The sequence below is a fragment of the Podarcis raffonei genome, chromosome 6, assembly GCF_027172205.1.
Source record: "Podarcis raffonei isolate rPodRaf1 chromosome 6, rPodRaf1.pri, whole genome shotgun sequence".
NCBI classification, from domain to species: domain Eukaryota; kingdom Metazoa; phylum Chordata; class Lepidosauria; order Squamata; family Lacertidae; genus Podarcis; species Podarcis raffonei.
In genome coordinates this window covers 68,498,905-68,512,209 of record NC_070607.1, presented here as the reverse complement: position 1 = coordinate 68,512,209, position 13,305 = coordinate 68,498,905, and the positions used below count along the sequence as shown (strand labels likewise).

At 42.5% G+C, this 13,305-nt stretch overlaps 2 protein-coding genes across 2 annotated transcripts in view; one reads left to right on the top strand and one right to left on the bottom strand.

The window, feature by feature from the left end:
• The window catches only part of CEP250 (centrosomal protein 250), a 133,247-nt gene extending 132,218 nt beyond the window's left edge, over window positions 1-1,029 (bottom strand). The window contains exon 1 of the mRNA XM_053393799.1: window positions 873-1,029. The gene's annotated coding sequence lies outside the window, so the exon portion shown is untranslated. The remainder of the gene's footprint in view (window positions 1-872) is intronic.
• A 1,727-nt stretch (window positions 1,030-2,756) lies between these two features.
• Window positions 2,757-11,510, top strand: EIF6 (eukaryotic translation initiation factor 6). The gene is made up of 6 exons (XM_053393817.1): window positions 2,757-2,982; window positions 5,111-5,196; window positions 6,441-6,616; window positions 7,501-7,677; window positions 9,368-9,549; window positions 10,659-11,510. Exons 1-6 carry the CDS (start codon window positions 2,876-2,878, stop codon window positions 10,666-10,668), a joined length of 738 nt encoding a protein of 245 aa, XP_053249792.1. The 5' UTR covers window positions 2,757-2,875; the 3' UTR covers window positions 10,669-11,510.
• Window positions 11,511-13,305: the final 1,795 nt, after the last annotated feature.

The window sequence follows — 13,305 nt, the reverse complement described above, 5'->3', positions numbered from 1 at the left end:
AAGATAGCATGGGAAGGGCTATAATTATTGACTCTTTGTGTTTAATAAACACTTTTGTGTTGCACAAGTTGGGCCTCTGAGTACTGAGCACTGGTGTCACATATACAAGAAGCCTTTCCAAAGTTTGATGCAGATGCCTGGAAATGTCCTGAACAGCAGCCTATACAACCTGAATTCTGAATTCCTTGAGACTGTGCTGTGTGTGTGTGTGTGTGTGTGTGTGTTTAATTACATGAACACATGTTGTATTTATCCCAAATAGGTGGTCAACCAGATTTTAATAAAGGGTTTACACAATCCTAGAATACCTCATTCCACCTGAGTCAATGGAACAGAATTAGGTCACAGTCCAAAGTTACGCACTTGGAAGTTCCACTGATTTCAGTGGGAGGATTAATTGCATGCTTACCAATCTGAAATCAGTGGCACACATTTGGCTTTGACTAACCTGAACCCTTACTTAGTAGAGAGAAGCAGGCTGTCACCACCGATGCCTGTTATTTCTCAAAATCAAGACTGGATGTGCTGCTTGAGAGCTGCACTAGTTCAGCAAAGTTTTCTGGGCTTGATGGGAGAGATTTTTGGGAGGGTGCAACAGCAGAGGAGTGGAGCAGCCATGATTTTCTGCCTGTACAGCACCACACTGTGCATTCACCTTTAAATGATAATTTAAATATGGCTTAAAGTGATGTGCAAACTGGGCCACCACTAGAGTAGGAGTTACTAGAGTAGGATAAAGGTTTATGTATGGGATAATTTTCCTTACAGTTTTCAAATGTTCCAAGTGTCACAGTCTCATACTGAGCAACAACGTGCAGAGCTCAATGGAATGGGAGACCAGTGAACCAGAAGAGTCTCAACGGTTTACTTGCCTGTAGGCAGGGTCATCGTCCAAAGTCAGGTCCAGTCCTAGGGTCAGGTGAACAGCAATCCATGTGGTCAAATGGTCCAGGGGCCAGGGAATCCAATGATCAAGGTGAACAGGAGCAGCAAAGTAGGGCCAGGCACTACTGACTGCAGCTGGATGCTCTGCTTAAGAAGGCTGAAGCCAGCTGTTTCTCATCAGTGCCTTCTCCTCTGTATCCTTGAAAGCTGATCAGCTGCAAGTGGAGTCACTCCACCTTCTCCCCTTTCAAGCTGTTCAGCAGGCAAAGCTGACTCCTGGCTCATGATACCAGTAACTTCTCTGCTGCTTAATCTTCTGGCTTGAAAACAGATGCTGAAACAGCCAGATGTTTCTCCCTTTGAAGTTGAGGCTTTGCTACTGGGCTGCTGCTAGCAGATGCAGGAGGCTCTGGGGAAGCAAAGGTGCTACAGTTCTCAGGTGTTCCAACTTTTAGACATCAGAAATAATGCTAACGAATTAACATCTAGTGCATTGTGCCCCTGCAAGAACCACTAGATTATAGGGACTGGGTGTCTTACTGAGTGCAACACCACCGCCACTGCCCCATCCCAATCCCTTTGGCCCTGATTGGTTTGGCAACACACACACCATTCCCAATTTTTGGCTTATTCTCAGATTGGGAAAACCCGGATTTACAAGTGAGAATGTGTGAGATAGGGGCTGAGTGGGGAGGGCATCGTGAGGGCATTGCTAAATTAACAGACATAAGCAACCTTAAATTCCCATTGAACTCCAGTGTGGACAACCCCTCAGAGGAGAACATTGAGTTGCAACCACTCTGGGACAACAAAGTCCCTCACCACTCCTTTTAAGGCAGACCTCTGGTCTTCTGCCTACTACACAGACCAAAAAATATGATGCTTAATGTCCTACTTTCCAGTGCTATTTTTCTAAAGAGGTGCCAGAACTCACCAGGAACACCTCCTTCGTTCTCTTATAATGGCAATGACACCCATCTGAGATGTGCCGGAACTGAGTTCCAGCAAGTTCTGGCTGAAAAAAAGCCTTGCTTCTTTCCATTACCCAACATTGAGAGAAAGCCTTTTCAGCACCAAGTGGCGCTGGGAAAGGGTCATGGCCTCTGGCAACCTGAAGGCAGGTGGCAATCAGAGACACTGAAAAGTGATTCATCTGGATTGGGGAATTTCCAGGTTTGAACTGCAGCCTCTCCTGTGGGGTGGAGATGGGAGCTGCTACAGAAATCGATGGGAGTAGAAAGGATTTTAGCATAACTGCGATTGGTCAGCAGCACTGAAAAATAAAATATATAGCAACAGGAAGTGTCTGCTTTTTCAAACCTAGATCTTACTTCATGTGGTAAAAACAATTCTGGGGCTTGTAAACATTTAAAGGAACAATCCCTACCAGTACAAACGAAGTCCATTATTTCCACAACTACAGGTTGTAGGGGTTGAAAGAGCGGCTAACAGCCCTGGAGTGCGACCCATTACTATTATTGCGGGGCTAGACTAATGAGGATGCCCAACAAAAAAAACCCCTCACAGGAAGTTCCCATCAAATTGCAACGAAGACCGGCCTCCTTACATTTCCCCCTCGCGCCCTCTCGGCGCCCGAATCCAGCGCTCATTTGCATACTGCAGTGTTTTTTCCACATTAAATTAAAACTTGGAACTTTTCTTTTTTTACTGGGGATGTGGGACACGTTAATGCCCAGTCACAAACACGGGGGGAACCCGGGACTTCTCCGCTGTTTTCTTCGAGTTACTGAGGAAGCGAGGAACCCAAACTCCGAAGTCCCCCCACCGGGATGCGGCCTCCGTACGTACGACGTGCTTCTGCGTCTGTGCGCGACGGCGGCGCGAGATTGTGAAGAAGCGGAAGTGACGTCGCGGCGCGTTTCCGGGCGACGGGGCTTGCGGCCTGTCCGCGTGTCTAAGGCAACGGACGAAGGGCTACGTTGGGCGGTTTCCCTCTCTCTGCTTTCTGCTCGGGGGCTCCTTGACAGCAATGGCGGTGCGGGCCAGCTTCGAGAATAACAACGAGATCGGCTGTTTCGCCAAGCTCACGAACGCCTACTGCCTGGTGGCCATCGGGGGCTCAGAGGGCTTCTACAGGTAACACCCCCCCCAAAAGGCCTTCCTCTCAGCCTGGTCGCGCCTCGAGTCTCTCCAGGCTATTTCTGTCACCCTTTTCGCCTGCCCTTCGAACTCCGGGTTCGGACCCTGAAACCAGGAGCCAGGCCTGGCCCCTGAAAAGGAAGCTGCCGCTCGGCAGCCGGGCTTCTTTCCCTCCCCCCCCCCGAATATTGCTAAAACTATGAGGGAATCCATTAAGGCCCTGGGCAAGTTATGGGTGGCAGGTTTTGAACTGTCCTTAATCCCCAATGCAGCTTCCGCACTGGTGACTGTGGGACCACATCACACCAGTCCTAAAAGATCTATTATTGGCTCTCCCGGCCTGTTTCCAAGCACCACTGAAAGTACTGGTGATGACCATCAAAGCCCTGAATGGCCAGCGCCCTGTATATCCGAAGGACACTGAGGGCCTTCTGGCTGTTTCCTCATTGCGAGGAGGCCTTCTCAGTAGTCACACACACCCCAGTGGCACGCCCTCCCCTCAGATGAGATAATTTATTAAGGTCAAAGACCAACTCGCATAACACAATAAAAACAGTGTTCATAAAGATAAAATATACAATTAGATTGGATTGCAGCAGTAGCTCATGAGTTAAAATTGAGATATATATAAATAACCTGTAAAACTGAGATTTGGGCTACCATAAAAATTGACCCTGAGGCGCCCCAAAGGGCGACTTAAGCTTTTCCCTAGTAAGCTATTTTATTCTAGATTTGTGCCTACAAATCTGGGAGCAGAATCTGGCTACCAGCCAGGTCGTCTTGTGGTCTTTGCCTAAGAGGAGAGACTTAACTTTAAACTTGTCTGAAAGATTGGCGAGCCTCTTCAGCAAAGGATCAATGGTGTCTCTATGAATCTCAGCGTAAAAAGGACATCTAAAAAATATATGGTCGGGGCTTCCTATTTCCCCTAATGAGCAGGCGTGAAGTCTCTGTGCGTATGGGACTCTTCTATAGGAGCCTTCCAGAACCGGTGAGGGCAAGGCCAAGCTTCTAGCAAGAATGAAAGCCCTTCTTGTTTTTCTGGATGCGAGGAAATAAGAGATATGTAGCTGGAGCGGCTACTTATCTCCCATTTTCTATTATTTTATAATCGGGGACCCTTTACAGTCCTGTTGTCTCTCTATGTCCATGATTATTTGCCTAACCACGGATCTAGCTTGGCCCAGACCCATAGTTATGAGGGTTTGGGGAGCAAGGCCCAGTTTCTGAAGGGTGTTTAAGACTGCTGTCTGCCAGCCAGACTGAAACTGGTCACTCAGAATCAATGGGGCTATTCCTCGGGGGAGCAGTTTCAGAGTTAGCCACTTATATATTGATGTTAGACTGATATGAGCTTCATCATCCCTGTTTTTAGTCTGACCCATGCATTTGAAATGCATCTAGGAACTTGTAGAAGGGCTCTGAGGAGTTTGGATTGCACTCTTTCAAGGGGAATGAATGAGGAGGGAGGCGGGCCCAGAAAGGATCTGTAAAGGAGCTGTAGCAACGTTTTGGCTTTATGTAATTTTCTCCTGTCAGATGTTAAAGTGATAAACAGCTGTATGACTTTTCATAGACATCTGAAGGCAGCCCTTGTTTGGGGAAGCTTTTAATGTTTGATGCGTCATTGACCCCTGTGTTTTGTTGGAAGCTGCCCATAGTGGCTGCGGCAACCCAGTCAGATGGGTGGGGTATAAGAAATAAATTGTTGTTGTTATATACCTGCAATTTAGTATCTTCTCTTCTTTTTTTGAGCCTTGGAGAATGGCAAGAGATGGAATGGAGTTCAGAGTCCATCTCCAGCATTGAAAAAGAGTCACTGACCCATTATTGTTGGTTGGTTTCTCTGTTTTCATCAAAGGCTGTTTGCCTCTTCAATTGATAAATTGTTCTTCCAGTTTAGCAACAAGCTCATGTCATGCCATGTTGGTTTATGCCACAATAAAGCCATATGCCAGGATAAATCTGTTACTGGTTAAGATGCTGCGAGAGCTATTTGTATTTGCTGCAAGAGGCTCGTGTGACTGACTATCCTTGTGAAATTTTCTCCTTTATTTGAGTCCTTGACAATGTAGTCATGTTGAATTTGGTACCGTTTTACAATTTTCATTCTGCTGTGCTTTAGTGTTTTTGAAGGGGAGCTTTCGGATACCATCCCTGTAGTTCATGCTTCAATTGCCGGATGTCGAATCATTGGCAGAATGTGTGTGGGTAAGTTGCATTCTCCAATTGGGTTGTCTTAATCCTTCTTAAAATATAAATGCTGTAGCTCAGTGATACAGCATCTGCTTCCCAGATTCAATCTCCACCATCTTCAGGTAGGGCAGGGAATGTCCCCTGCCTGAAACTCTGGAAAGCCGCCACTGGTCAGTGTAGACAACACTGAGCTGGATGGAAAAAGGAAGAGAAAAATAATTTTCAGACAATATTAACAGTAAACAGCAATGTGAACTGATGGTAGTATACTGTTATTATTACTGTTAAAGCGCTCTTACATAATGTTATCTAAGAGCTGGGAAGCAGATAGCTAATATCACTGTCCTCTTGCGACTTAAGTCACCACTGTTTCCAGGAATATCTAGCAGCTGCAGAATGTCCAATTCCCAAGAGGAGGTACTCCAGGTCCAGGAATAAAAATTAAAGGTGGAGGCTATTTTCACTGCTTTCTATTTTAAAAAAATGTTTTTTGTACCTTAGAAACCTGTTATCTAGCAGAAAGACAAGATATATTTTTTAAAAAATAATATAAACTTGTTTTAAGTTATGTAAATTAACAATTTAGTTCTTCTGGCACTAGTTTCTTGGCTAGATATATTGCATTTATTATATAAAATTTTATATATCTGAATGAGTATTCGGTGACCCTGTACTGGGGCGGGAGTATATGGCTTAGTTTACTTGCATTCGGTGTCTGTAGTTATTTGCTTTGCGAATGCATTTCTGTACTCCATTAACAGCAAGAAAGGTGTCACAGGAAGTTGGGTTAGATCCCTTTCTGTGATTCTGTGGCAGAGTTCACACAGTTAATAGTTTACTGTGAACATGCAGGTGGCCCCACTTTTCTTCTCCCCTAATGCAAATGGGAGCTTCAAACCATGATCCCAGGATTTGTTTTCTGGGTAGTGGCTGTTTGTGTTTCTTCAAACAAACCATGATCTTAAGTCAGTGTTGTTCTTGTCTTCCCAATTGTTTGAGCAAAAGAAACCACACATCCCAGTCCCTACATAAGCCAGGGATCATGGTTTGTTCCGGCTACCACTAGGGGAGGAGTGAAGCCATCTGCGTGTTCATGGTAAACATTTAAGTATTGTTTACTAAGACCTGTGAACTCAACCAGTGATTTTTTTCATTCATTGCTTTATGGCATCCAGGTTTGGGGGAGAAAAAAAATGAAAGACCTGTTACTCCTGAATCTTGAAGTATGTCTCTTTTCTCCCCCATCCCTTTTCTTTTAGGAAACCGGCATGGCTTGTTAGTCCCAAACAATACCACGGACCAGGAGCTTCAGCACATCCGAAACAGTCTTCCAGACTCCGTACGAATTCAGCGAGTGGAAGAGCGCCTCTCTGCCTTGGGCAATGTCACTACATGCAATGACTATGTAGCACTTGTCCATCCAGACATTGACAGAGTAAATGAGTTCATTTTGATATGAATTTTTCAGCAGTTAGCATGCTACCGCTACTTATGCTAAGTAGTGATAGTAGTTTAGGGAGCCCCCTTCTTCCACACAAGGTTCAGCAGTTGCCTGCAAACTTTGGCATCTTCTTCCAGGCTCTTGACACCATCAGCTGAATTTTACAACAACTGGAAGGCAGGGTGCCAGAGACATAGTTACAGAGGCAGTTGGCGGAATGGAAGAAAGGAGTTATCATTTAAACTATTATTTTTTATTTTATTAAATTTCTATACTGCCCTTCAACTGAGGATCACAGGATGATTTACAGTATAAAAACACAAAAATTGGTGGCAGCAGCATGCTAATTCCATTCTAGTTGTAGTAAATGCTTTTAATATGGCTTTCCTTCTAGCAGTAAGAACTACATGCTGTGTGCTATTGATCACTACTGACTTGAGATTCTATGGTCAGAGGCAATGGAAACTGATCATGCTCAGTTGAAATCACCTAGCAACCTAAGAAGCTGTTTTATTTCATTGGTTCACAGAAGTCAGTACTGTCTATACTAACTGGCAGTGGCTGTCCATGGTTGAAGGCAAGAGTCTTCCTCAGCCCTGAATTGAATCTGAGACCTTCCGCAGGTCTCTGGTGGTGCACTGGCACAGAGCAACAGCCCTTCCATGGCCAGTATCTAAACACAGGCTCTTCTAAACATGAGTGGTGGGTTTTGTTTATTAAATTGAGAATTTAGTTCTCAAAAAGGCCTTTATATTAATATTGTGATCATGTGTACATTTCTTAATGAGATAAATTGATTTGGCATTTGCTTTTAATTAATTAGGAAAGGTTTAATGTGTTCACAGTGCTGGTTTTAAACATTTCTTTTTTTTTTACAGGAGACAGAAGAGATTTTAGCAGACGTACTAAAAGTGGAAGTATTTAGGCAGACGGTAGCAGAACAAGTGTTGGTGGGAAGTTATTGTGCTTTCAGCAACCAGGGAGGACTTGTGCACCCCAAGACTTCCATTGAAGACCAGGATGAGCTCTCCTCATTGCTACAAGTCCCACTTGTGGTAACTACTCTTTTTGCTGATTTTTTTTTTTTTTTTTTTTTGAGTGCCCAGTTTTCTTACACTCTGAAGAAGTTAACAGGCTGAGTTTGAGTTGTCTGCTGCCGCCCCCCACACCTAGTGGTCTCAGAAGACTGAGATCAGAGACCATACCATCTGTATTTATGACTGAGTTACCATAGCCACACCCTGGCCAATTCAAAACACAAAATCACCTTCTAACGCCAGTTCTAACCATTCCTAAATTAAATTATTTCTTAGTATGATGCTAGGCAATGTATAAAAGCACAAGATTACTCTTTTCCACCCAAAACAAAAAAATGTGTATACTAGGAGAATGGGTGGGGTGGGGAGACGAATATGAAGAGCAATGAAGAATTTGAGTGAATGTTTGCATTAACAAGGAATGCTTAATGACTTGAAAGACATCCAATACTGAGTGTTTTAGAGTGTCTTGGGAAGAGGGGTTTGAAATGTGCTTTGGGAATAACATTGATTAAATGAAAAATGTCAGAGTGCCATTGTTATATTGGCTGCATACAGTGTTAGTGATTATAATTGGTTTCAAAAGGATCAGTCTAGAGCTATTTGACAAGTACCCCTCTTAAGAAACTGACTTAAAAGGGATAAAAGCTTTTGATGCTGCTTCTCCTGGAATTCTGTAAAGAGAACTTTGGAGTGGCAATCTTGTTTTGATTCAACTCTTTACTTACCCTAATTGTCTGCCTTTTAGAATCCACACACTGTAAAGAGAATCCTAACAAACAGTTACTATAGCTAACACTGAAAAGTGATGTGTACATTGTTAAGTTGATCACATATATTGATGATTATTTCTACATATTAATTAGCAGCCAGGGCAGCCTGTTTCTCAGCAAAAGTGGGTATGAGGAAAATGGGGTTAACTCTATCTTCTCCGGTCCCTTCTTAGCAAGTTGCTTTCTCAGCCATGGGAGTCAGGGGATGGGGTTGTGATAGGAAGTTTCCATATCTTACATGTACCAGTATATTTGTCCCCCAAACTGGGGGGGGGGGGGGAAAGCTCACATAGTGTGGTTTTAAGCTGTAAGGAGTTAAGCCACCCATTTTCTACATAGGTGGAGCTGGTTCCAGTCTTAAAGGATTGAAACAAGTGGAGAATAACATGCAGAAATCTATGTTATGTGTAGTTGGAGCCTACGTGGAGTGGGGTGCGGAAATGTAGAATCCCAAAACAGAAACACACCCTGTGTTTAAATTCCACACAGTAGATGAGCACTTGTGCTGTAAATTGTTTGCAAAGACCCAGTGGATTCCCCAAGGCCACTCAATGAGAATTGTGGGCTGAAGAATTGGGGCCTGGCTTTTCTGACATTTCTGAATGCTGGGCTATATTTTTGAAATGATGATAAAACATAAAGAGCTAATTTACATATGCCTTCCTGGTTCTGGAGGGCTTGGCTTCTATTGCCTTTTCAAATATTTTTCTTAAAATATTTCTATCCTGCCTTTGCACTAAAAAGTATTCAAGGCTACTGGTTCCAAACTAAATTATCAGTTACATATACTTTACTTCTGGCTCATAATACACCCAACCCTGGATGGTGGGAGGTATTAACTCTGATGTGAGTGCATTGGGTATTGCTGTTATAGATGGGGGGGGATCTCTCTTAGCCAGAGGTACTGTCATGAATGTCTCTCTCTTTTTTACCAGGCTGGAACTGTTAACCGTGGCAGTGAGGTGATTGCAGCTGGAATGGTTGTGAATGACTGGTGTGCCTTCTGTGGCCTGGACACAACCAGCACAGAGTTATCTGTTATTGAGAGTGTCTTTAAACTCAACGAATCACAGCCAAGTACCATTGCTACTACTATGAGAGATTCTTTGATTGACAGGTAGGTTTGACACTTGTTTTCTCACAAATCTAGTAAATGCCTCAAGGTCGGTGACTGCCTGGATTCTCATTTTGCTTATTATAACTTTCCTGTGATTAATCACAAATGGTGATTATAGTTCATTTTCTTCAGTTGTCTCAGTACTTTCACCTGCTTGTCATGGTCTGTGAAACTGATCTGCTAGAAGTTCTAGTACCACTTTCATCATTTGCAAAGGGAACACTTTTTCTATATATCCCACCCACCATTTTCACTCCACTTACATGAGGGTTACATTTTGGGGGCCCATTCACATAAGTGAAATCGCACAAAGTGAGGAGCAAACCACTTTAATGGGGGGGGACGCAGGGAGGAGAGAGAGAGAGACTCACCCTGGAAATCGTTCGGGGCTGCTGCCCAGCTTGTCCCAAGCCTGCCTGAGGGGAGCTAGTGCGCATGGTGGTGGACGGCCACAGAGGACGAGGGCAGAACTGTTGCCAAGATGGGTGTGCAGTGGTGGGGAGAAGGCACCTCCTGCCCCATGATGCTGGCCAGTGAAAGGCCACCTTCCCTCACTCAAGGCAGCAGCCCAGAGTGAGGCAAGGCCTATCTATTGTGTGACGACCCGTGTAAACATTTATTTTGTGTTGCAAATAAATTGTGTGGGATGCGTGTAAGTATGTATCCAGGCGATGTGCCTGTAATTAATATTTGCAGTGACTTGATCCACAACTCGATTCAAGAATAATAAACTTTGTAAGTTTTTTTTAAAAAACCTTGCACCTTCTCATGCATCTGCTACCTGTGTGAGCACATTGTGCTTTGCTACTGGCTTATGGAATGGCCAAAAGGGGCAGTGAATAAAATGGGAAGCCACTGGACTCTTTGCCTTTATGTGGCATGTCTAATTTGACCATTGTGAGAATTCAGTACTAACATGGCTGTATAGCTGATACTTCTACATGCATCCAGTTAGTGACCTTCACAATGCAGTCCAGTTAGTGTGACAGGTTTTGAGTTCTCTGTTGCATCTTGCCTGGTTTTTTAGATGACAGAGATGAAAATAAGACAGCCTTGCTGGAGCCCCAAAAGTATTTTTGGCTAACCTTCATTTCTGTTTCCTTTTTTAGCTTGACATGATCTGCTGCTCCCTGACCACCACAGAAGCACTGAAGGCCAGATTATGATCTTGATTGCTCGCTGAAGTAAATGCTCTGTTTATTACTCTGCAGACCTAGACCAGGAAGGGTATACAACAATCAGCATTTCTAAACTACAATGTTACACACCTGTGCCCCTTTTTGTTACTTCTGCTAATATGGCCTGCTTTCATTAATTCATGAGATAATTTTCAAATTGCGAGTGTATGTTTTAGAAAAATGTTTAAAGATGTCATTACATGTAATAATGGTTAAAAAACAAAACAAAATGGTTTTCTCCTTCTGCATTCACCGGCATGTGCCTGAACCAGCTATAATTTCTCGATCAGACGCAGCTGGGATTTCTACTGGATCATTTTTACATAGCCTGCAGCCTAGATTAATGTAGCTGTCTTATGTAAATTTGGTAGTCAGACACTGCCTGTTAAAAGGACTGAAATAAGCCATGGAGCTTTTTGCCATATCCCTATAATTCTGTAAAGCCAACATGTGCTAGCAGTTCTCTGAAATGACACTGGCCTTTATCTGTGGAGGAAGACCAGGTGAAAGACCAATCCATCCCTCTGCTGAAGTTATGAAGAGCCTTTACTTTAGAGGAAATAGCCTGGGTGGAAATAATTTATTTTGACCTCTTGGTTGTATGCACACTTCCTTAACAATTCAGTCATAAGAAACTACTTTGCAACCTGTATCTTAAGCCTCTTATGAGGCTCTGCTTTGTTGCGCGGCGTTAGAAGCAATCCTTGGAAGTAGGGGATGGTGTCACTTGGTTGAGGCTTAATGCCAAAGGCAGTTAAAATTAATAAAACTTAAAGCTAGAAACCGTTCTGGACATTGATACTGGAATTCAATATAAGGGATAAGGGCTGCATCAAACTTAAAGAGTTCTGAAAGAACACATGTTTTGTTAAAAAATATGGCTTTTACTTGAAAGCTTTCCATAGCTACTTTATGATTTCATAGCTTTTTCTTTCCCTGCTGCAGTTTACTGGCCAAAGTACCTGTTTCAATTGTGCCATCTGTCTTTTCTCATTGTTCCTGGCTATTACAAAATCACCCTTGTCTTTCTCTGTAAGGTGATACATCTAGCTCAAACACATCCCATTAATGAAGCATGGTGCAAGTTAAAAGCAGCTATAGGTGTATTACACTGGAGTGAGGAATCTTTGATCCTCCAGACAGTTCTAAAATACAGCTCCCATCATCTCTGACTATTGGCTAGGCTGGCAGGAGTTGGGAGTCCAATAACATCTAGAGGGCCACAGGTTTCTTGCTCCTGTATTACACATTTAATCCTCCAGTCTTACACTATTTGCTTACCTTTATTTCCCAAATATATTACTTTCCCCACCTCCCACAATAGTGGGGTTTTGCAGTTCTTAACACGATGCTGTTAAGGGAATCTAGTGCGACAATAAATTGTTCATCTCACAACGTATTTTCTTTATGAACTGTAGTGGTCCAATAGACTATTGAAAGCTCCTTTATCACTATAGTGCTTCCTTACTGACGTTACACAAAATGCCCTACTGCAACAGCTTTCAAGCATGTTTATATATATATAAAACTTGCACTCACCATACGTGCTCGCATTGGAACGTCTTGTAAATATCTCATCCATATATGCCTTGAAGTGCAGCCACATTGAATAATAATTGCTAAACCACTGTATCCCAGATGTGAGTGCAGTGGCATTTGATTTAGCTATCTGACCCACAGATGACAACTAAGAGATTGAGTGTGCACAGAGGACTAGACATTTTCTTCTGCCATGTGGCTATTTTTCTGAGAGTAGCCAGACTGCTCTGTGAAGCAAATGTAACCTTCTGCAGCAGCTTTTAAATGTTAGCAAAAGTGATGGGTAGAATGTTTAAGAAAAGAACAAATAACTTACGCAGTAACCAGTAGGAAAGAGACTACTTGGTTTTTTTTAAAAATCTATTATGAATATGGAAGAAATGGAAAATACATTTAACACCTTAAGTGTGGAATCTAGAAACAAGCTCCCATCAACAGATTAGAAAAGCAAAATATTTCTTCCTGAAAACAGCAAAAAACAAAAACTCTGAAATCCAGGAGAACCAGAAATGTAATACCTTAGGAGCCAGCAGATTTATTGGAATATTATTGGAATATTAATAAACTGGCCAGTCTCAAATTTTTAGAGAGTTTGGAAACAACAGATGCTGTTCAAGTGTCCTGACAAGCATTCATTTAAAAATGTATGACAAGATGACAAACACCTTTAATAAATGTGCTGGTGTTTGATTTCATGAGCATTTTGTTTGTGTGATATGGCAAAATGACAAACTCCTTTAATAAATGTGTCAATTTGCATTGTAACAAGTAGATTTAGATACATAACAGTGTAGATAAAGAATTAATAAATAATGTGATTTTATAAAATTTAGATCTGACTCAAATAATAATGAGATGGGACATTATAACAGATTGATACAGTAACATTGTAAGATAATTTTTTAAGGTACTAGTGTAAGATCAAGTATCAGCAAGGAGGTGTTTTCAAAGCAGAGCTGCAAGACAAGGATGAAATCCTATTGAGTCCATATGATGGCAGCATCTTTTAAATAATAATCTTTTAAAAAATAATGGATAG

Excerpts from the sequence above, each read along its gene's own strand:
- EIF6 (XM_053393817.1), top strand. The coding sequence starts at position 2,876 with ATGGCGGTGCGGGCCAGCTTCGAGAATAACAACGAGATCGGCTGTTTC. Across the intron at positions 6,617-7,500 it reads TCCATCCAGACATTGACAGA|GAGACAGAAGAGATTTTAGC; the intron begins GTAAATGAGTTC and ends TTTTTTTTACAG. Across the intron at positions 7,678-9,367 it reads TGCTACAAGTCCCACTTGTG|GCTGGAACTGTTAACCGTGG; the intron begins GTAACTACTCTT and ends CTTTTTTACCAG.